General features: G+C 54.0%; 4 protein-coding genes across 7 annotated transcripts in view; 2 read left to right on the forward strand and 2 right to left on the reverse strand.

The window, feature by feature from the left end:
• The window catches only part of Arpc4 (actin related protein 2/3 complex, subunit 4, 20kDa), a 37,371-nt gene extending 37,176 nt beyond the window's left edge, over nucleotides 1-195 (reverse strand). The window contains exon 1 of the mRNA XM_013010496.1: nucleotides 107-195. Coding sequence (XP_012865950.1) covers nucleotides 107-109 — 3 coding nt within the window. The 5' untranslated portion in view covers nucleotides 110-195. The remainder of the gene's footprint in view (nucleotides 1-106) is intronic.
• Nucleotides 196-561: 366 nt separating this feature from the next.
• Nucleotides 562-4,219, forward strand: LOC105981256 (transcriptional adapter 3-like). Its single transcript, XM_013010348.1, has 4 exons — nucleotides 562-945; nucleotides 1,560-1,784; nucleotides 3,520-3,770; nucleotides 3,898-4,219. The coding sequence occupies exons 2-4, from the start codon at nucleotides 1,578-1,580 to the stop codon at nucleotides 4,217-4,219; spliced, it is 780 nt and encodes a 259-aa protein (XP_012865802.1). The 5' UTR covers nucleotides 562-945; nucleotides 1,560-1,577.
• Nucleotides 4,220-8,392: 4,173 nt separating this feature from the next.
• Nucleotides 8,393-20,138, forward strand: Camk1 (calcium/calmodulin-dependent protein kinase I). 4 transcript variants are annotated; one of them, XM_013010566.1, is made up of 13 exons: nucleotides 8,393-8,443; nucleotides 10,246-10,360; nucleotides 12,846-12,977; nucleotides 14,219-14,293; nucleotides 14,412-14,550; nucleotides 15,684-15,810; nucleotides 15,906-15,981; nucleotides 17,192-17,304; nucleotides 17,758-17,836; nucleotides 17,941-18,028; nucleotides 18,249-18,278; nucleotides 19,700-19,817; nucleotides 19,922-20,138. In XM_013010566.1, the coding sequence occupies exons 2-13, from the start codon at nucleotides 10,278-10,280 to the stop codon at nucleotides 20,002-20,004; spliced, it is 1,143 nt and encodes a 380-aa protein (XP_012866020.1). In that variant the 5' UTR covers nucleotides 8,393-8,443; nucleotides 10,246-10,277; the 3' UTR covers nucleotides 20,005-20,138. The 4 variants fall into 4 exon arrangements, with proteins under 4 accessions (XP_012866020.1, XP_012866024.1, XP_012866022.1 ...); XM_013010568.1 differs by lacking the exon at nucleotides 8,393-8,443 and adding an exon at nucleotides 8,685-8,756; XM_013010567.1 differs by lacking the exon at nucleotides 8,393-8,443 and adding an exon at nucleotides 9,809-9,936.
• Nucleotides 20,139-20,142: 4 nt separating this feature from the next.
• The window catches only part of Ogg1 (8-oxoguanine DNA glycosylase), a 6,380-nt gene continuing 5,258 nt past the window's right edge, over nucleotides 20,143-21,264 (reverse strand). Inside the window, exons 3-6 of the mRNA XM_013010350.1 lie at nucleotides 20,941-20,953; nucleotides 20,725-20,897; nucleotides 20,570-20,619; nucleotides 20,143-20,368 (exon numbers count right to left, since the gene is read on the reverse strand). Coding sequence (XP_012865804.1) covers nucleotides 20,276-20,368; nucleotides 20,570-20,619; nucleotides 20,725-20,897; nucleotides 20,941-20,953 — 329 coding nt within the window. The 3' untranslated portion in view covers nucleotides 20,143-20,275. The remainder of the gene's footprint in view (nucleotides 20,369-20,569; nucleotides 20,620-20,724; nucleotides 20,898-20,940; nucleotides 20,954-21,264) is intronic.

Here is a 21,264-nt window from a genome sequence, read left to right on the forward strand (position 1 = left end):
CACGGCCACGGGCCTCCGAAGCAAGCGACGGCTCCCCGCAACCCACAACCCCGAGGCTGAATGGAAGGGGGTGCGGGGTCCCCACAGCGGGCCCCGGCGCTCTCACCATCGCGGGCGCTGGCTGGGCCGGAAAGCGGAAGTACGGAAGTCGCCAGCCCCACGGCGCCTGACCTTTTGCGAGCAGCGCAGCCGCAGTCTCCGCCCCGACTTCCGGGCGATACCATCGCTGGTCCAAGCGGGGGGGGAGGCGAGCCCAAGAGCCCGGGTTCCTTAGGACTTCTGGACGCCAGGGCCCTTCTGGTATGTTTCCAGCCCTGCATTAGTGCGCTACGTTATGGCTTTCCCGGTACGCACGTATCTAGCTCTGGCTTGCGCCTTCCATTATTTCTAGCTTCCGCCTCCGCCTCCCCCAGCCACGCAATAGTCCAACCCGACCTGAAGTTGGGTACCAAATTAGGACAAGTCGAGGCCGCAGAGGCCTACGTTCCTTCCGGTGTGCACTCACGTCCTTTCTCCGGGCCCCGCCTGCCCGCCGCCCCGGGGGCTCGGCGCCGCCGCCCCCCACCCCGTCCCGGCGGTTCCTAGGGTTCGCCCAGGGCCTATCGCCCTCGCCCCGCCGGGCCTGCCCGCACCCCGGGCCCCGCAGGCTGGTCGGGCTCCCCGCCCGGCTCCCCGCCCCTCGTCAGCCGCGGGGGGCCCGCCCATAAGCCCGTTCCGAGGCGGTTGCTCCGGTCGCCCCGGACTCCCCGCCCCTTCCGCGGCCAGGGAGCCGTCGGAGGCCTGGGGGCCGCGTTAGGGGCTCTCTAGAGGACGGGGACCCTGGAGGCGGGACCCTGGGGCGACCCACGGCTGGGGTCAGCCATTAAGCAGTCCCACTTGTGTACCAGGCACTGAGCTGGGCTCTTGACGAGCATCAACTCCTAATCCTCCGAACATCCCAGGGAGGTAGGTACTGTGGTCGACCCCATTTTACAGAGCCGCACTTGTTACGGGAGAAACAGACCGAGCCCTCTCGTGCCCATCGTGCATGTGGGACCTGCCTGGACTCAGGTGTAGAAACGTGTTCAGGGCACATGAAGTAGAGAACGGGCTTGACCTAGTTCTTCTGTCTGGGCAGCGCGTGTTTCAAACCACCTCGGGTAGGGGGAAAGGCGTGGTGAGAGGAGCAGAATCTGGATGGCCCCCGAGAACCTTGGAAGGATTGGAGGCTTGAAAATTAAAGGCCCAGCAGAACCCAGGAGATGAGAAGGCGAGCCCGTTGCACTGTGATACCTTGGTAGTCAGGGCTGCAGAGAGGAGATGCCCTGGCTTCAGACTGCACACACCTACTCTTTCCCTTGCTGTTCCTTTGTAAAATGGAGATCTGAGTGGCTCCTGCTTCCGGGTTTGGACGAGGAATTGAATGAGATAAGCTCTGCTCCAGCTCGGTACCCCGTGTGCTCTCTGAGTAGGAGCTGTGCCCTCAAACATGACTTCCTTGTTGAGGCTCTTCCCCATGGAAAACTCCCTTGGGTTTTTCTCCTGCTATTTCATGTATGGCCCTCTCTCCAGCTCCACAGGGTCTCATCTCCTGGGCCATGAGTGAGCTAAAGGACTGCCCATTGCAATTCCACGACTTCAAGTCTGTGGACCACCTGAAGGTCTGTCCCCGCTACACGGCGGTGCTGGCCCGCTCGGAGGATGATGGCATCGGTATCGAGGAGCTGGACACCCTGCAGCTGGAGCTGGAGACACTGCTGTCTTCTGCGAGCCGCCGCCTGCGTGTGCTGGAGGCTGAAACCCAGGTGATGTCCCAGAGAGGGGACATCACCAGAGACAGACGTTGGAGTTAGGGTATCAGTCATTAGGTTACCTCCATCTGCTAAGGCTGAAGGACTGAGTCTAGTTTGTAAAATACCTCTGCATGTGGTCAGGAGTTCTCATCCACTAAGCTTCTGTGGACTCCTGCCACCAATATGCTCTTAGTCAGGAGAGAGACATAGGACAGTTTTGGGCATTAGGGATTTGACACTATAGAGAGTGGAGAGACCTAGATTTGAATCTTGACTTCAGCACTTGCTTGTGTTGCTATTTCTTCCCTATGTGACTTGAAGAAAGTACCTCCTCCCCAAGCCTTAGTTTCCCTATCTACAAAATTAGCCAAATAGCAGGACCTACCCTAGAACCTTTGTGAGAATTAGAGGAGAATTTTCACAGAGGTTCAGCAAAATGCATCTGACACTAAGTAAGCACCTCAATTTTGTTTTTTTTTGGTCGGTCGTGGGGCTTGAACTCTGGGCTTGGGTGGTGTCACGGTGCTCTTCAGCTCAAGGCAAGCGCTCTGCCTTGAGCACCACTTCCGGTTTTCTAATGGTTTATTGGAGATAAGAGTATCACAGAGTTTCTTGCCCGGGCTGGCTTTGAACTATGATCCTCAGATCTCAGCCTCCTGAGTAGCTAGGATTATAGGCATGAGCCACAGGCACCCGGCTAAATGTTGTTTGTTGATACAACTGATACTCCTCACTGCATGAGCTCCTGAGACTTGGGCACTGATCATGCTGGATCCTGGGAACAGGGCCAGGGCCAATGAGCTTCCTGGCATCCCAAGGATTCATGAAAGCTTTCTGAGGAGGGTTGTGATATGGCATGGTTAGTTACATTGTAGCACCCAAGAATCCCAGGTAATTTGTGCTGAGCAGGCTTCCTAGCTAGCTGGATGATGTTTAAAAGGAAGGTGTAAGGGGCTGAGAATGTGGCTTAGTGCTTTTCTAGCATGCATGAAGCCCTGGGTTCGATTCCTCAGTACCACATAAACAGAAAAAGCTGGAAGTGATACTGTGGCTCAAGAGGTACAGCGCTTGCCTTGAGCATAGAGAGGTTCAAGGACAGTGCCCAGTCTCTGAATTCAAGCCCCAGGACTGGAAAAAAAAAAAAAAAAGAAGGAGGAGAAGGAGGCTTAAGTTGGTGCCCCTGGCTTGTACCTGTAATCCTAGCTACTCAGGAGGCTGAGATCTGTACAGTTAAAAGCCAGCCTGAGCAAGAAAGTGTATAAGACTCTCCAATCAATCTCAGAAAATGCTGGAAGTGGAGCTATGGCTCAGGTGGTAGAGCTAACTTGAACTAACGCTCTATAGTGCTCAGGGACAGCAGTGCCTAAGTTCAAGCCTAATGACCCACCAGAAAAAAAAAAAAAAAGGCTTCCTGGGAGGCATGTTTGACTTCACCAAAAGAGTAATTTTTCCCAGTGTTGACATACGCTGGCTTGTGGTCATTTATTTGACCTTCCTGGTGAACTGTGTGTGACTAGCTTGTGGATAAAGAGAAGAATCAGAGTGAGTAGGAAGGTGAGCAGTATGTGAATAAAGTTATGTGAGACAAAGGCACCAAAAAAGTACATTTTGAAGGGTGAGTAGGAGTTTGTTAAATAAAAGAAATGGGGAAAAACCTGGGAGCCTCTTTGGATTGCAGACTCAAGTTATTCACTGGAGAGTTGTCCTGTCTTCCCCTCTCTTCAGTGACCATCTCTGTAAATTTCAGATCCTCACTGATTGGCAGGATAAGAAAGGTGATCGCAGATTCCTGAAGCTGGGTCGAGACCATGAGCTTGGAGCTCCCCCCAAACATGGGAAGCCCAAGAAGCAGAAACTGGAAGGGAAGATGGGACATGGGCCAGGCCCTGGCCCTGGGCGACCCAAATCCAAAAACCTTCAGCCCAAGATCCAGGAATATGAATTCACTGATGACCCAATCGATGTGCCACGGATCCCAAAGAATGATGCTCCTAACAGGTTGTGGGCCAGAAAACACAAAAGGGGGCTGGAGGATCTTGGGGTCGTCGAAATGGAAGCTTATTGGGACCCAAGGCTGAGTGCGGAAGAGCGTGGATTCCCTCTCAGGATCTGCTTCTCCCCACAGGTTTTGGGCATCCGTGGAGCCTTACTGTGCCGATATCACCAGCGAGGAGGTGCGCACGCTGGAGGAACTTCTGAAGCCCCCTGAAGACGAGGCGGAGCATTACAAGGTAGAAACCCCCAGAGACCTAGAACAGGAGAGCTCAGAGTGGCCTCAGGATACAGCTAGTAAAGGCTTCCTGCCTCCTGTCTGCCCGAGCTCAGACTCTGCTTTCTGCTGGCAGAACCTCCCCGACGGCACCTGGGCTTTGGCGTCTCTGATGTCCGCCCTGTCCCTTGTGTTCCTCCCCTCTGCTGTGGTTCAAGCCCTCACCCCGTTTTACTAGCTGGCCTCTTCTCTTCCCGTTCACCCTGCATGCAGGCCTCTAAGGCATCTTTTCTTATTTTCTTCATCTTATTTATTTTATTTTGTTTTTTTTTTTTGGTCAGGGACAGGCCTGGGCGCTGTCCCTGTGCTTTTCAGCTCAAGGCAAGCGCTCAACCGCTTGACCCATAGTGCTACTTCCAGTTTTCTAGTGGTTTATTGGAGATAAGAGTCTCATGGACTTTTCCTGCCTGGGCTGGCTTTGAACCATGATCCTCAGATCTCAGCCTCCCGAGTAGTTAGGATTACAGGCTTGAGCCACTGGTGCCCGACTTTCTTTCTTTCTTTGTATTTTTTGGGGTCCGGTCGTGGGGCCTGAACTCTGGGCCTGGGCGCTGTCCCTCAGCTCTTCAGCTCAAGGCTAGCGCTCTACCACTTGAGCCACAGCACCACTTCTGGCTTTTTTCTTTTTGCTTATGTGGTGCTGAGGAATCGAACCCAGGGCCTCATGCATGCAAGGCAAGTGCTCTACCACTGAGCCACCTTCCCAGCCCTTAACCCATTGTCTAGTAAATATTTCTCTATCCTGAAGTGTGTCTTCATTGTAAATTCCTCAGGATCATATACACAGAAAAAGCTAGAAGTGGCTCTGTGGCTCAAGTGGTAGCGTGCTAGCCTTGAGCAAAAGCTCAGGGACAGTGTCCAGGCCCTGAGTTCAAGCCCCAGGAAAAAAAGAAAGAAAGAACTGATAGAGGGAGGCTGGAGTGACAGAGGCTTCCCTGGCTGCACAAGGCTTCTGTTTGCAGAATGCAGGGAAAGGAGGGACATACCTGACCTAGTTTTAGTTTGTCATCTGTTTGAAAACAAAGGAGATGAAAAGACAATTCCCTTTTTCTTCATATGTTTATTTTCCTTGACTCCTTCTGGGTTAGCCCTGTGAAATTTGCTCACCAGAAGTGTATGTGTGTATATGCCTACAACATTGGGGAAGAAAATATGCCAAAAAAGTTATTCCTGAGCCCGGCGCCTGTGGCTCATGCCTGTCATCCTAGCTACTCAGGAGGCTGAGATCTGAGGATCACGGTTCAAAGCCAGCCAGGGCAAGAAAGTCCATGAGACTCTTATCTCCAATGAACCACCAGAAAACTGGAAGTAGCACTGTGGTTCAAGTGGTAGAGCATTAGCCTTGAGCTGAAGAGCTGAGGGACAGCGCCCAGGCCCAGAGTTCAGGCCCCACAACTGACAAAAAAAAAAGTTTGCTCTGCTTACCTGGGCTGAGATGGATCTGTTGGTGCTTGCCTGCCATTTCCTTTCAGCTAGATCACTCTTCTATCCTTGTGGCACCTCTCCCCCCCCCCCCGTCTCTGTCTCTGTCTCTCTCTTCCCTGTCTGGCCAGCAGAGGAAAGGGGAGATCAAGGCAAGGAGAGGTCCCCACCCATGGTTCACACCTGTGATCCTAGCTACTTAGGAGGCTGAGGTCTGAGAATTGTGGTTCAAAGCCAGCCTGAACAGGCAACACCACAGGCACTTATCTCTAATCACAGAAAAAGCCAGAAGTGGAGCTGTGGCTCAGGCGGCAGAGGGCTAGTAGCCTGGAGCAAAAGGAGCCCAGAGGCAGCGCCCAGTCTCAGAGTTCAAGTCCCAGGACTGGCAAAAAAAAAAAAAGTGGGAGTGGGGGGCAAGGAGAGCTGTGAGAGAAAGAAGGCAGCTCCTCTGCATTAGGTCTCTGGTCCCAGTCTCCAAGCCCTGGGTTCTTGTGGTTTTCCCTCACTCCTGGGCCAGCTTTGGTGAACTATAAATTCCTCTCTGCTAAAGCTGGTTTCAGTCAGGGACTCTGTTACTTGGCACCACTCGGATTATTTCACTTGAAGGCAAGTGCTAGAAAGGAACTTTTTGTGATCTGACCATTTTATGTAATTTTCCTACAGTGATCATGTCTTCCTTGTTTAGTAGAAATATTTTTACAGGGTACTTGAGGGTGGGCAGGAGAATCATTTGAGCTCAGTTCAAGACTAACCAGCCTAGGCAAAACAGTAAGATCTCATCTTAAAAATTTTTTTAAAAAAGCCGGTACCAGTGGCTCACACCTGTCATCCTAGCTACTCAGGAGGCTGAGAACTGAGGATCACAGTTCAAAGCCAGCTGGGGCAGGAAAATCCATGAGACTCTTATCTCCAATTAACCCCCAGAAAACCAAAAGTGGCGCTGTGGCTCAAGTGGTAGAACACTCACTCACCTTGACCTGAAGAGCTGAGGGACGGACAGTGCCCAAGTCCAGAGCTCAAGCCCCATGAATGACAAAAAAAAAAGAAGAAAAGGTGAGGTAAGGGTATGGTGTTGCATGTCTGTAATCCTAGCATTGAGGACCTCAAATCTGAGGGCAGCCTGAGCTGCAGAGCAGGACTCCGTCTCCAAACACCAAGAACTGGGGATGTCGTTCAGTGGTAGAACACTTGCCTCACTTAGGCAAAGCACCAGGTTTGATCCTTAGTATCACAAAAGAGAAAACCTAGCTGGGTGCTGGTGGCTCATGTCTGTAAGCTACACAGGAGGCTGAGATCTGAGAATCGAGGTTCAAAGCCAGCCTGGGCAGGAAAGTACACGAGACTCTTATCTCCAATTAACTACCAGAAGACCGGAAGAGGCGCTGTGGCTCAAGTGGTAGAGTGCTCATCTTGAGCTCAAGAGCTCAGGAACAGTGTTCAGGCCCAGAGTTCAAGGCCCATGACTGACAAAAAAAAAAAGACAGAGAGAGCCTATAGACCCTAGTTCACTATAGACTGTGAACTCTAGCTAGACTACAGGCTATGTGTCATGCTGAGATTCTGCCACTTGTCTCTGGCCAAATAAGGTCCTTTCTTTGTGCCAGGGTTGATGTGGAGTCTCATCGTTGTGTTTTGAGCTACAATGTTCTAAGCACCTCACATCCACTGCCTCATGGAATTCTCAGGAGAATTCTAGCAGATGTCAATATTGCCATCATGCTCCAGAGGAAGAGACTGAGGTTCTGCAAAGGAAAGCATGTTCCAGATCGGCCCTTGGAGGAACCTCAGCTATCTTGTTCTATGACACAGGCCTAAAAACAGACCATCCTGTGAAGGAGAGCAAAGCTAGTAGAAAGGAGCTGGGGTACCAGCAAGATCCTCTGGCCCTCTCTAGCTGGAAAATGCAGGAATCTAGGAGGGAGAAGTCCAGCAAGTCCACCAGGGGAAGAGAGAGGGCTTCCTGGGCTGGCCGAGTACCCATTTCTGTTGGCGAGATCTCCCCTCTTGCAACCCGCCCTGGATTTATGCCCGAGGAGCCTTGCATAAACTGACCTCGGTCAGGTCCTTGGCCCCATGCCTGCAGCTCTGGGATCTGGCTTCTGCACCCCCCCAGCCACTGCCTCCCCCTCCAAGGGCCCTGGCGGCCACCCAGTCACATGGGACCTTGGTCCACTTTGTCCCACTTCCTTTCCCTGGTTCCTGTCTCTCTGTGCAGGGCTGGGGCTCCCCTTTGCCCCTGCTGGCCATTTTCTTTATTCCTCCAAACCCTTCAGAGCCCTTCATGGGGGGCTGATTCTGAGCTCTGGGCTGGGGGAAGGGGAAGGGACAAAGCTACCAGGCCACAGGGTGAAACCTGCCAGTTTCTTTCCCAGTTCAAATCCTGCTTGCAGCCCTGTGCTTGGTGGCTCACACCTGTGATCCCAGCTACTCAGGAGGCTGCGGTCTGAGGACCTTGGTTCAAAGCCAGGCCAGGCAGGAGAGTCCATGAGACTCTTTATCTCCAATTAGCTGCCAAAAAACTAGAAGTGGAACTGTGGCTTAAGGAGTGGGGGGCCAATCTTGATCAAAAAGCTCAGGGACAGGCCCAGGATGGACACGTGAGTGCGCATACACACACACCTGTGCACACTCATACATGCACACAACACACACACACACACACACCCCTCTCCAGACCCCATCTGCCCCCTGGGGCTCCAAGGGCAGGAAGCTGGCAAAACGCCTGGGCTGCCCGGTCCCCCTCCCCGTCCCCCTCCCTGTCCCCGCTCCGCCGCACGCTCCGCCCACGTTGACATCAGAGCTGCGGGCGGGCGGAGGAGAGACGGACCGGAGCCCAGCCGCAGCCCAGCCGAGCCGGGCGGGTGGGGAGCCGGGAGCCGAGCCGGGCCACCGAGCGCGGACGGGCGGCCAGGGCGCGCGACCGCCCAGCTCCGCGCCAGCACCTCGGCCTCGCGCCAGCCCCGCGGCGGGGCAGCCGCAGGTAGGGCCGGGCGGGCGGGCGCCCGCGGGCAGCGCAGGGTCGGGCCTCCCCCCTCCCGGGCCCAGCAGGTGTCCCGCGAGCCCCGGGGCGCTTGGTGGGCGCCGCGGCCCGCAGCTGGCGGGAGGGCGTGGGCATTCGGAGATGGGGTGTCAGGGTGTCCGTCCTACCTCTCCGATGTGCCGGCGCCCGGTCCGGAGGGAGGGCACCCTCCAGCCGGTCGCTGCGGACGGGCGTCTGGGGGTGCGTCCGTCGGAGCTGGGGCGTCCCGTTGTGTTTGGGGCCTCGGGCGCGGGCCCCGGGCGGAGGGTGTCAGGTGAGGATCTCCACGCAGCTGTTGGAAGGGGCTGTGGGTGTGAGCTGGTGGAGTGGGCCAGGCTGCACCTCCAGTAGGAAATTTTTTTTTTTTTGTAGTAAGGGGGATTGAACTTGCTGCGGGTGCTCTACCCCTGAGCCAGGGCACCAGCCCTGCTGCTGTGTTTTGTGGTGGAAGAGTGGTCCCGGTGGGCGGGGTCAGGGTGGACAGGCCAGGTTCAGGTATGAGGACACCTGAGGGAGGCGTTTGCACCTGTGTATTCATGGGCGTGAGTGTAAGCAGGTGTCGAAACATCTGGACAGAGACTGCTGGATGTGGGTGGCACATGCCAGGCAGCTTGGGTTCTGGGGTAGGTGAGGCTGGGCGGGGGGTATTTGGTGCTGGGTAGGGAACTGGTGGCGCCTCTGCAGTTGTCCAGGTGGGCTGAAGATTCGTCCTCTAAAGCGTAGCCTGCAGGCTCCTTTCTTGGCTGTTTCTGCTCCTGGGATAGGCATGAGGGTCCCCGGAACGGAGTCCGCCCCAGTACTTCAGTCTCTCTCTGGTCAGGACGACTTCTGCTCATTCTATGGAGGAAAGTGAGGAGAAAGTAGCCTTCCAGAGGCCGCACAGCAGGCCAGGCTCCGTGTGGGCTTCACTGTGTGATCTTGGGGTGGTTGGGAAACTGTGCTTTCTGGGTGGGCCCCAGTCTAGCTGCCTATTAGAAGGACCAGTGGGAGACCAGCCCTTCATGGCTGAACTGGAGCCCGTGGTGGGTGTCAGCTGGGTGTCCCTGGACCCAGGTCTGTCCACCTCCAGTGCCATCTCCCCATTTTCTGTCTGGTGATAATGGAGGCCTCAGGAGAGGGAAGGTCCAAGCTGGGGCAGGACAGGCCGAGGCCCTGAAGGGACAGGCTGGCTGGGACCCACATGGGGAGTTAGGAGGGAGAGGTCTGGGGAACTCCAGCTGTGGCTGCTGTTGCCTTGGTAACCGTGAGAAGGAGCTATTTAAAAACATGGCTGAGATATTGCTGGAAGCCCAGACTGCCAGAAACCTGATTTCTGAGAGGCCAAGGCAGGGAGGCGGAGGGAGAGGAGACACCCCAGCCATTTCCAGAGTGGTGCTGAGACGTTGCTGGTTCTGGGGGGGCGGGGGGGGGCCCTGTGCTTCTTCCTATAAGCTGGCTTTCCCTGTTTTCCCCCAGTGTTTCCTTGGGTATGTAAACCTGGAGAGGGAGAAGCTGGGAAGAGGGCATGAGTAAAGGAATGAAGGAATGCATAACTTCCTTAAAGAATTTTGCTGCTACCATGAAAGATTTTCCTCTAGTTGTAGGAATTTGCTGACGAGATATTACTCAATGAACAAATGACCAGTGAATGAATGAATGTTGGATGACTGAATCCATGAATGAAGGAATGAATAAGTGCAGGCTCAATCACTGACTGAGGTGCAGGGGTCAATTCCCAGAGGAGGCTCGACCTCACCGAGCTTGTCTCTCTGTCCCTCTTCCAGGAGCCCTGGCTGTGGCCGGGGGGCGGTGGGCCATGCCAGGAGCAGTGGAAGGCCCTTGCTGGAAGCAGGCAGAGGACATCCGGGACATTTATGACTTCCGAGATGTTCTGGGCACGTGAGTGTCAGGGTGGAGCGCTGCCTGAGTTGGGGGTGGAATTGGGAAGAGCCTCCCTCACTCCTGGGCCTGGATGGCTGGGCTCAGGGCGGTGCTTCCTGTGGCTAGTTGATCAACAATTCCTGTGTCTACAGACCAGGCACTGAGGAAGCCTAGCCATGGCTCAGACTGGTCCAGCTTTTCATTTCTGGCTGGCACTGGGTGGATACAAGCTGCTCTTGTAGCACCGTGAGTTCCTAATGAGAATCTGGAAGTCAAGGAGAACAGAGGGGGATCATTTATCCAAACCCTTACCAAGAGCTAGCTGCTTGGGCTTAGGTTTGGAAACAGCGGGGGGGGGGATGGGGGGGACTTTTCTTGATGCTGAGAAATTCAGACATTACCTAAACCTCACATTGGTCTCTCACATTGGTCCTTGACATGCAAAAGAGACAGACCCATCAAAAATGACAAGAGGTTTGTGTTGTACTAGGTAAGGTTGGAGTAGAAGCCAGAGAGCGCTGTGGCTTCTCACTAGGGAGACTGTTGGGGAAGGGTGTTAAATCTAGGGATTGGAGGACGCATAGATGTGCATGTGTCCAGAGGGACCTTACAGGCAGGAGAGGTAGTGTAAGCAAAGGCCCAGAGGCAAGGGAGAAGCACGAAGAGGTGCAGTCTGGGGGAGGAAGAAATGAGGCTACTTTGACTGGCCAGCCCTGCTCCAATGACCACCCCTGAGTCAGGTGTGGTTGAGTGTTTGAGGGAGGCTCATCTTACCTCCTTGGTTCAGAGTGGAAAAAGAGGCTAGTGGTGGAGTAGAAAAGTCCCTGCAGGGCCTTGACAGCCAGGTTAGGAAGGCTGGATGTTACTCCAAAAGACACAGTAAGACACTTAAAACTTAGAGCAGGCCAGGTGCCAGTGACTCACTCCTGTAATCCTAGCTACTCAGGAGGCTATGATCTAAGGATGGCAGTTCAAAGCCAGCCTGGGCAGGAAAGTCCATGAGACTCTTTTTTTTTGTTTTTTGATTTTTTTTGGTCATGGGCCTGAACTCTGGGCCTGGGTGCTGTCCCTTAGCTCTTCAGTTGTAGACTAGTGCTCTACCACTTGAGCCTCAGCTCGAATTCAGGCTTTTTCTGCTTATGTGGTGCTGAGGAATCAAACCGAGGGCCTCATGAATGCATTCAAAGCAAGCACTCTACCACTGAGCCACCTTCCCAGCCCGAGTCCATGAGACTCATCTCCGATTAACCATCAGAAAACTGGAAGTGGTGCTGTGGCTCAAGTGGTAGAGTGCTGGCCTTGAGCTGAAAAACTCAGGGACAGCGCCCAGGCCCAGAGTTCAAGCCCCACAACCAACAAAAAAACAAACAAAAAAAGCTCAGGGACAGCACTCAGGCCTTGAGTTTAAGTCCCAGGAGCAGTGCATGTGCATGAACACACACACACACACACACACACACACACACACACACAAGACTTAGAGGAAATTTGCCATTCAGGACAGTCACTGGAACACAGTGTGGGACGCAAACTGAAGAAAGGCCAAGTAAAGCCAGTGATGAGAGTGCTGTAGCTACTCGTTATCCTGATGACAGGAGTGTCACCAAGGGACATACCTTCCTTGACTGAGGACTTCCTAGTCCCTTGGAGAAGAAGGTGTGGAAAGGATGCCCAGCAAATCCCGCTCATCAGTGTTTTAAACTTTAGTAAGCATACACATTACCCAAGAACCTTGCTAGAATACAGTGGGGTCTAGAATGCTGCATTTCTGCAATGTCCTCAGGTGAGGCTGAAGGGTCTTCAAGGCTCTAAAGGGCTATTAAATGAGCCAGGACTCAAATTGGTTTCTGTAGAAATAAGGAATGAATTATCCATGTACAGTACATAATTTGAAATCTCGGGGGCAGACTTTAGGCCTGCTTGGATCCAAGAGCCCAAAAGGGGTTGCATTATCAGGACATGGACTATGACTGCCTCTCAGGTCTGCTTTCCTTGGTGTGGTCTTTGGTCTCAAGGAGGCTCTTCTTAAGTGGTGACAAAAATGACTGCCACCAGCCGGGCGTTGGTGGCTCATGCCTGTAATCCTAGCTACTCAGAAGGCTGAGATCTGAGGATCACGGTTCAAAGCCAGCCCAGGCAGGAAAGTCCATGAAACTCTTATCTCCAATAAACCACCAGAAAACCGGAAGCGGCGCTGTAGCTCAAGTGGTAGAGCACTAGCCTTGAGCTGAAGAGCTGAGGGACAGCGCCCAAGCCCCACGACCGACCAAAAAAAAAAAAAAATGACTGCCACCTGTTTCAGGCTGACCTCATAGCAGTGCAGCAGCAATGGCTCCTCATTCATTCCTGGCTCTCATCACACCACAGTTACTGCCATGGCTAGGGAAAAGGCTGATTGCCTTGCCCAGGTCACCAACCCGTCTGGAATAATCTACAGATGAGGGAAAAGATGAAAGGGAAGTTAGGGTTAAAGTTTCTCACCTTGAGAATCCTCTTCCCACAGGGGGGCCTTTTCTGAGGTAATCCTAGCAGAAGACAAGAGGACTCAGAAGCTGGTGGCCATCAAATGCATCGCCAAGAAGGCCCTGGAAGGCAAAGAGGGTAGCATGGAGAATGAGATCGCGGTCCTGCACAAGTGCGTGCGCCACACAGGACACCGCCTTCACCCTTTCTTTTCTCCGGCTTTGGGAACTCCTTTAAACTTTCCGAGCCTCAGCGTGCTGCTTGGAATGTGGGGATAAGAGCTTGCCCTTGGCAGGATGTGGGGAGCACTCAAGGTCCTTTGGTTTCACGTGGCTGGCACACTGAGTAACCTGACTGATGTGGCTGAGATGCCAGGGACTATTTATATTTACAGAAGTTCAATCTGTTCAATCAGGACTCACGGTTAACCCTGGGTCAGGGCTTGAACCCACATCCCTCAGCTCATGTTATCTCTGGACCCACAGCAGGTCTCCCCTCCCCCACCACACTGAAGCCAAACTGCAGTTTCAAACTGCTGGTGTGATGACCCGATGAGAAGCGCTCATGCTGGCGTGAAACTCGAGCTTACTCACTTCTAGTCTCTCTGTTTCCCAGCCACACTGGGCAAGATGGAAAAGATTGCTTTCCTTGGCCTATCAGGGGATAAGGTGGGAGAATAAAGCCCAGAATGGGCAAGAGACTTGCCCAAAGTCACATGGCAAGCTTGTGAGATAGCTACGTTCTTCTCAAGTTCAGTCACCTGATTAGTTTTTGTTAAATCGAACATTTGCTGTGTATCAGGCATCTTGCCTGCATGTCTCCCGTGCTCCTCACCCCTACTCTTTGAGGGAGATATGCATTTACTGCGCTTTTAGGTGGCGAAGCTCAGACACACAGAGCTTCAACAAGTATTGCTGAGCAGGGTTTTCACCAAGTGCTGGAGCAGTGTGAGCAGAACAGAGCTCTGGACCAGAACACACATGGGGGTGAGGGTGGGGAGATGGCACCTCATTCTTCCTCAGGGCTGGAGGCAGGCCTGTAGCACAGAGCACAAGCTCAGGGCCCTGAGCTCAAACCCAAGCGCTGTCAAAGCAAATCAGAAGCAAACAAAAAAGCCAGGGACTGGGGATAAGGTAAGGCCCCAACTTCAACCCCAGTAGTAAAACACAAAACCAAAGCAAACCACCAATCCTGCCCAGAAGTCATATACCCATCAGTGTTCCCAAATAACATACAGCAGAGGCAGGATTTGGGTCAGAACCCAGTGCTGGCTGCTCTGCCTTCTTGCTTTCCAAGAATTTATAGTAAATTGTGGTGAATCGGCTTTTACTGGTGGTGCTCAGGATTCTTGGTTGCAAGCAATGGGGCAGTGGCTGAGGGTCCTTAGCGCCGATCCCCTCCTTCTCCTTCCAGGATCAAGCATCCTAACATTGTAGCCCTGGATGACATCTATGAGAGTGGGGGCCACCTCTACCTCATCATGCAGCTGTGAGTGGCCCCGCCCCTTCACGCGGCTCCCCTGCTGTCCCTCCTAGCCGGCTCTATCTGGTTCCTGCTGTTAGGGGGCCTCCCCCTTGAGCTGTCCCTCTGTGTTGATCTACTGTAGGGTGTCAGGTGGGGAGCTGTTTGACCGAATCGTGGAGAAAGGGTTCTACACCGAGCGGGATGCCAGCCGCCTCATCTTCCAGGTGCTGGACGCAGTCAAGTACCTGCACGACATGGGCATTGTACACCGAGACCTCAAGGTGGGGCTTGGGGGGGGCCTGGGGCAAGGCCTCTGCAAACGCTGCATGCAGTGTGACCTTAAGTAACTCTCAGCCCTCACTGCACCCACCTGCAAAATACACCTCTGACCCCTAAGCCCCTCTGTCCATTCCAGTTCAGCTACTCAAAGACACAAAGGGAGCTGTGCTGTCACGTGATCCCCAATGATGTTTTGTATCTTTCTGATAGTAAATGCCACACTTGCCGTTAGTAGAGAACTTGAATGTGAGAACAAAGCTTACAGGCGGCCAGGAGCTGGCCTCCTGGTGGCCAAGGACAGGTGTGAGGTGTCTGGTACATCTCATTCCCACCTGGGAGCGGAGCCTGGGAGCGAGACAGAACTGGGTTTGAATTTTGCCCTGCCACATCCTAGCTGGGCTAGTGGTCAGACGGCCACCAGGCCTCTGGAGGCATTGTCTTCCTGTCCATAAAATGGGCTTGTTCAGGGGCTGGGAAGGTGGCTCAGTGGTAGAGCGCTTGCCTTGCATGCCAGAGGCCCTGGGTTCGACTCCTCAGCACCACATAAGCAAAAAGAAAAAAAGCTGGAAGTGGCGCTGTGGCTCAAGTGGTAGAGCGCTAGCCTTGAGCTGAAGAGCTGAGGGACAGCGTCCAGGCCCAGAGTTCAGGCCTCACGACCGAACCCAAAAAAAAATGGGCTTGTTCAGACTGGTCTGCAGGGAATGTGCTAGAGATGAAATCAACCAGACTGGCTGGGAAGGTGGCTCAGTGGTAGAGTGCTTCCCTTGCATGCTTAAGGCCCTGGGTTCCATTTCTCAGCACCACATAAGCAAAAAGAAAAAAGCTGGAAGTGGCACTGTGGATCAAGTGGTAGAGCGCTAGCCTTGAGCTGAAGAGCTGAGGGACAGCGCCCAGGCCCAGAGTTCAGGGCCCATGACCAACTCCCCCCCCAAAAAAAATCAACCAGGAGCTTCCTCAACTTCCTTGACTTTTTTAGGTGTTCCATCAAGCGGGCAGCTCTGTGACTGTCCCAATATCTTTTTGGAGGGTGGAAGTGGGGGTGAGGTTCCATTTTTTCTCAGGGGCTGGGGCTACGATGTTCTACTGGACTCTGGTCTTCTCTCATTCCCCTTCCTCCTCCTTCCCTCCCTCCTAGCCAGAGAACCTCCTCTACTACAGCCTGGATGAGGACTCCAAAATCATGATCTCCGACTTTGGCCTCTCCAAGATGGAGGATCCGGGCAGTGTGCTCTCCACAGCCTGTGGGACCCCAGGATACGTGGGTGCGGAGAGCCCTGGGCTGAGGCTGAGGGCAGGGATGGCACTGGGAGTGGCAAAGGGGGAAGTTTATCACCAATATCTCCCCTTTCTTCCACAGCCCCTGAGGTCCTGGCCCAGAAGCCCTACAGCAAGGCCGTGGACTGCTGGTCCATTGGGGTCATAGCCTATATCCTGTAAGTGGGGCTGTGTCCCAGGCCAGGTGTGGCGCCACCGTTGTCCTTTCTCATGCCTTCCTCTCTTCCTCCCCTCCTCTCCTCCGCAGCAGCGTCCACCTATTACTAACATCTCTTCCTTCAGTAGAAATGCCTTGGGCCACTGTACCAAGCACTAGGAGTTAGAACAAGGACCTGACCTTGGGGAACTGGCAGCATAGCTGGGGAGACAGAATTGACAAGAAATCAAAACCTTAGCCTACACAAAGCCTGAACATTAATCTAAACATGAGCTGGTGGCTCACACTTGTAATCCTAACAACTCAGAAGGCTGAGATCTGAGAATCCTGGTTCAAAGATAACCTGGGCAAGAAAATCCATGAGGCTCTTGTCTCTAATTAGCCACCAAAAACTGGAAGTGGTGCTGTGGTTCAAGGTGACAGAGTGCTAGCCTTGAGCGAAAGAGCTCAGGGACAGTGTCCAGGCTCTGAGTTAAAGCCCCAGACTGACCAAATAAATAAATAAGAAAAAAGAAAAGCTGGGCACTGGTGGCTCACGCCTGTAATCCTAGCTACTCAGGAGGCTGAGATCTGAGGATCGTGGTTCAAAGCCAGCTCGGGCAGGAAAGACCGTGAGATTCCTGTCTCCAATAAGCCACCAGAAAACTGGAAGTGGCGCTGTAGCTCAAAGTGGTAGAGTGCTCGCCTTGAGCTGAAGAGCTGAGGGACAGCGCCCAGGCCCAGAGTTCAAGCCCCACGACCGACAAAAAAGAAAAAAGAAAATCAAAACATTAATGAAGCCAGACTGAAGGTGTGGCTCAAGTGGAAGAGTGCCAGCCAAGCAGGCAAGCTGATCAAGTTCAAGGAACTGAGTTCAAACACTGTACTGGCAGGCCCAAAAAAAAAAACAACAGTGATAAGAGCAGGCGGCAAAATGAGGGGCAGGGGGTGGTAAGTATTTCAGGTAGGCTCAGGGAAGGAAAGGTCTTCAGTGGAGCTGGCGTTTGGCATCCTGAGTGGAAGAGGAGGAAGAAAGGTTCAGCAGAGAAAATCAAGTGCAAAGGCCTCGAGGATTGCAAGGCGGGAGGTGTGGAGGGCTGGCAGTCAGGATGGGGCAGGAGGGAGGGGAGAGGAACCGCCTTCTTATGGGTCCTGCCTGACCCCTGGGACTGCCCACGAGTCATCCCAGAGCTGGTGAGAACGGAAGTGAGCACCAGTCTCTCCCTGCCCAGGCTCTGCGGTTACCCCCCCTTCTATGATGAGAACGATGCCAAACTCTTTGAACAGATTCTGAAGGCTGAGTACGAGTTTGACTCTCCTTACTGGGACGACATCTCTGACTCTGGTATTTGGGGCTTTGCCTTCTTCCCTTGGGGGTCCTGTCTCTGCTTCTTCTCTGTAGTATCTCCCAATCGTCTCCCTTCTAGCAGATTCCCTGGCCCCAGAGTAGGAGCCTTCTGAGATCAGACACTGCTACCTCCAGTTTCCCTCTGCTTGGCCCCCAGTCTGACAGACTTGTAGGCATTTATTCACTCAATCTTCAAACACTGTATTCTTTAACAAGTAAATAGCAATCCATCAGGAGGGGAGGGCCTAAAGAGGCGTCCCAATAAACATCTTTTTAAGAAAGGAGAAAGCCTGAAGCCTGGGTTGGGAGGGCTTCAGAGGTGGACCAGGGTGGTAGATGGGCAGATCTGGCCTGGCCTCTCTGTCTTGCTTTGTGGCCCGGCCCAGCCTGCTGGAGGGGTGGGGGGAATGGTTCCACAGGCACCACTATGCTGTCTTGGCTTTGGTTCAGCCAAAGATTTCATCCGGCACCTGATGGAAAAGGACCCAGAGGAGCGGTTCACCTGTGAGCAGGCCCTGCAGCACCCATGGTGAGAAACGCCCCCCACCCCCCCCAACAGGCTGCGCACTGGGCTGTGGCCTGGGACCCTCCCAGGACTACCCTCTGAGCTAACCCTCCACCATCTCCACTTAGGATTGCAGGAGACACGGCTCTGGATAAGAATATCCACCAGTCTGTGAGCGAGCAGATCAAGAAGAACTTTGCCAAGAGCAAGTGGAAGGTGAGCAGCCATGCCCTTTCTGCCCTGGCTCCCGGTCTCCCAAGGACTCCTTGTCCGCCCCCATCTAGGCCCAGCTTGCATGGCACCTGGAACCAAATCCAGCACACAAGACTCTGAAGGACTTCCTTCATTCACTCATTCATTCAACTAATGCTCCTGGACATCTACCCAACTTCAGAGGGTCTTTGGTGGTCAATACATCTATAACATCCTTCTACAGGTTGTAACACACCTCTTACAGACCATAATAGTGAGTAATCTATGTTACAGAATAGTCTATATTTTCCAAGAAGCATCTGGGCTAGTCTTTGAGGGCCTAGGAAGGCCCTAACTGTGGCAACTGACAGACTTGTTACTCAAATAGGAACTAGCCAATCACAAGCAGTATGTCTGAGGTAGAGGGACGAGGTATGCAAAGGCCCCTGTACTAGAGCTGCTGAGGGTAGAGTGGCAGGAGCCCAGGGTGGAGAATCTGGCAGGGGTCAGGCCTGCAGGGCCTTGCGTCCCACAATGGAGGAGCAAGCTGATGCTGCGGGCTGAGCCCCCGGGGAGCGTGCCTGCAGCAGGGCTCTCAGGAAGCCGTGAAGGCCATGGAGGAGACTGGGAGACCCAGGAGGAAGCTGCGCCGAAGCAGGCAGGATGGCAAGCCATGACCCCCACGGGGTAACAGAGCAGAGGGCCTTGGCGGTGTAGAATCACAGGAGGCAAAGACGGAAGATGGCAGCAGGCTGAGGGAATCAGGCAAGAGCGAGGGCTGCCCAACTTCCAGCGAGGACTGAGGACAATGGTACCAGGGCTGACGTGCGTCTCGGGAGGTTGGTTTGTTCTGAACTTGGGGGACATGAGGAATATATTGCTGAGGGAGGAGAGCTGAAGAGAAAGTGGTAGTCACGCAGGCACGTGTGTCTATGCCTTAGTGTCCTTTTTTGAAGTTAGTGGTATTAATGGTACCTGCCTCAGAGTTTTCTTCTTTTTTTTTTTTTTTTGGGGGGGGGGTCTGGTCGTGGGGCCTGAACTCTGGGCCTGGGCGCTGTCCCTCAGCTCTTCAGCTCAAGGCTGAAGAGCCACAGCGCCACTTCTGGCTTTTTTCCTTTTTGCTCCTGTGGTGCTGAGTGCTCTACCACTGAGCCACCTTCCCAGCCCCTGCCTCAAAGTTTTGTAAATATTAAATTACCATGTAAAGTGCTTAGAACTGTGCCCACGACATAATACGACAGTGCTTTTCTTTTTTTTGGGTCCGGTTGTGGGGCCTGAACTCTGGGCCTGGGCGCTGTCCCTCAGCTCTTCAGCTCAAGGCGAGTGCTCTACCACTTGAGCCACAGCGCCACTTCCGGCTTTTTTTTCGCTTATGTGGTGCTGGGGAATTGAACCCAGGGCCTCATGCATGCAAGGCAAGCGCTCTACCACTGAGCCACCTTCCCAGCCCCTGCGACAGTGCTTTCTACACATGAATTGTGTCTGCATGTGCACCTTGTATGTGTATGTGCATGCATAAATTCATAAAATGACTGTAAGGATCACCTGTAAATCCATACGACTAGCTGCAACTTACCAAAGCTTTGTAGGTCTGGAGGGGCTCCAGGGAAATCACTAACACCTGTGTGCCACACCCTGCCACATCCTGGCCCACCAACTTCCCCATCCCCAGAAGTCTCTCTCCTCTCTCGGCAGCAAGCCTTCAACGCCACAGCCGTGGTGCGGCACATGAGGAAGCTGCAGCTGGGCACAAGCCAGGAAGGGCAGGGGCGCGCAGCAAGCCACGGGGAGCTGCTGACACCAACCACTGCAGGTGAGGGGCTCGGGAGCATGCAAGGGCTAGATGGTGGCCCATGAGGAGGCACCAGCCCGGAGTGGAGGGCTGCCCCCCCCAACTCTGTCCTTGCTCCCATGCAGGACCCGTGGCTGGCTGTTGCTGTCGAGACTGCTGTGTGGATCCCAGCCAGAAAGTGCCCCCCACGCTGCCCCCGCAGCTCTAGGGTGGAAGGCAGCCCTCCGCTTCCCTGGCCCATCCCTCCCCACCCCCTCCCTCTCCCTCCTCACTGCATTTTCCATACAAAGGTTTCTATTTTATTGTTCCTTCTTGTAATAAAGGTAAGAAGATAAAATCACAGTCAGCTCTGTCTCCCCTTGCTGTGTCACCCTGAGGGAGCTGCAGAGATCCTTCCCCAACAGGAGACAAGAGGTGTGGATGGGAGAAAGAAGCAGAGGTGTGGAAGTGCTGGGGAATTCCTTTCTCTCATGTCCCATCTAAACTTCTGGCCCTTTGGACGCTTTCCGGCGCTTTGCTGGTGGCTCTTGGGCACGGTGGGTGGGCTGGCGCAAGTCGGCACTGAACAGCACCTGTGCGGGGGAGGGGCTTGTGTGGGGAGGAGGAGCCATTAGGGCTAAGGCTGGGGATGGGGTGGAACGGAAGAGTCATGAGGTCAGGACTGGGGTGGCTGCAGAGTTGTGATGGCATGGGAGATTCATGGAGATGGGTCAGGGCTGAGGAAGGGTGTTAGGGTCTGGGCTAGAGAGGAGGGGAAATTGAGGTACACTCACTGCTTGGGCCCAGCCAGCATAAGGTCCCCAAAGGCTCCGGAAAAAGTTTCCTAAATCAAAAGAGGTTACAGTAACTGGCCCCCCCGCCCCCCCCCGCCCCATCCACCATGGTGGTGTGGGGGAGCAGGAACCACGCCCAGCACCCCTCTCCTCACCCAGCTCCTTGTTAGCTTGGGGGTTTGGACCCTTGGCCCGAGATGTGGTGGGGTGCCAGCTGTAGTCCCGTTGGGCGATCTGCCACATATGGACATCCACGGGCACAGCCTGGGGTTTGTCCAGGGCCATCAGGCAGACGCAGTCAGCCACCTTCAATAAGCAGAGTGAGCCACTGTGGAGGGACGCCAGGGTGCGGCTAGCAGCGGCGTCCTCACCCTGCGGTCAGCACTGTTCTGGAAGGAAGCTCACTCAGTGTTCACCTGCTATGCATCCCAGGAGGAATCTGAAGAGTTGCCACTGAGTGGACACCTCTGTGGGACCAGTTCTTATCAACCTGGGAAAAGGAGTCAGCGCACACATCTCACACAAGCTCCAAAATGTCATGTGCCTTGGCTATAGTCCCACGGCTGGGGACAGGCACCAAGATTTAAAGCTAGGTTGGAGTGTGGAGCTCGGTTTTAAAAAAGTTCTTTGGGAGCCGGGCACTGGTGGCTCACGCCTGTAATCCTAGCTACTCAGGAGGCTGAGATCTGAGGATC

Source organism: Dipodomys ordii, unplaced genomic scaffold, assembly GCF_000151885.1.
Source record: "Dipodomys ordii isolate 6190 unplaced genomic scaffold, Dord_2.0 Scaffold12, whole genome shotgun sequence".
Taxonomy (NCBI): domain Eukaryota; kingdom Metazoa; phylum Chordata; class Mammalia; order Rodentia; family Heteromyidae; genus Dipodomys; species Dipodomys ordii.

Coding starts and splice junctions, on each gene's coding strand:
- Camk1 (XM_013010566.1), top strand. CDS start 10,278: ATGCCAGGAGCAGTGGAAGGCCCTTGCTGGAAGCAGGCAGAGGACATC. Junction 15,982..17,191: donor GGGGTCATAGCCTATATCCT/GTAAGTGGGGCT, acceptor CTCCCTGCCCAG/GCTCTGCGGTTACCCCCCCT. Junction 19,818..19,921: donor GCTGACACCAACCACTGCAG/GTGAGGGGCTCG, acceptor GCTCCCATGCAG/GACCCGTGGCTGGCTGTTGC.
- LOC105981256 (XM_013010348.1), top strand. CDS start 1,578: ATGAGTGAGCTAAAGGACTGCCCATTGCAATTCCACGACTTCAAGTCT. Junction 1,785..3,519: donor TGCTGGAGGCTGAAACCCAG/GTGATGTCCCAG, acceptor TGTAAATTTCAG/ATCCTCACTGATTGGCAGGA. Junction 3,771..3,897: donor AAGAATGATGCTCCTAACAG/GTTGTGGGCCAG, acceptor TTCTCCCCACAG/GTTTTGGGCATCCGTGGAGC.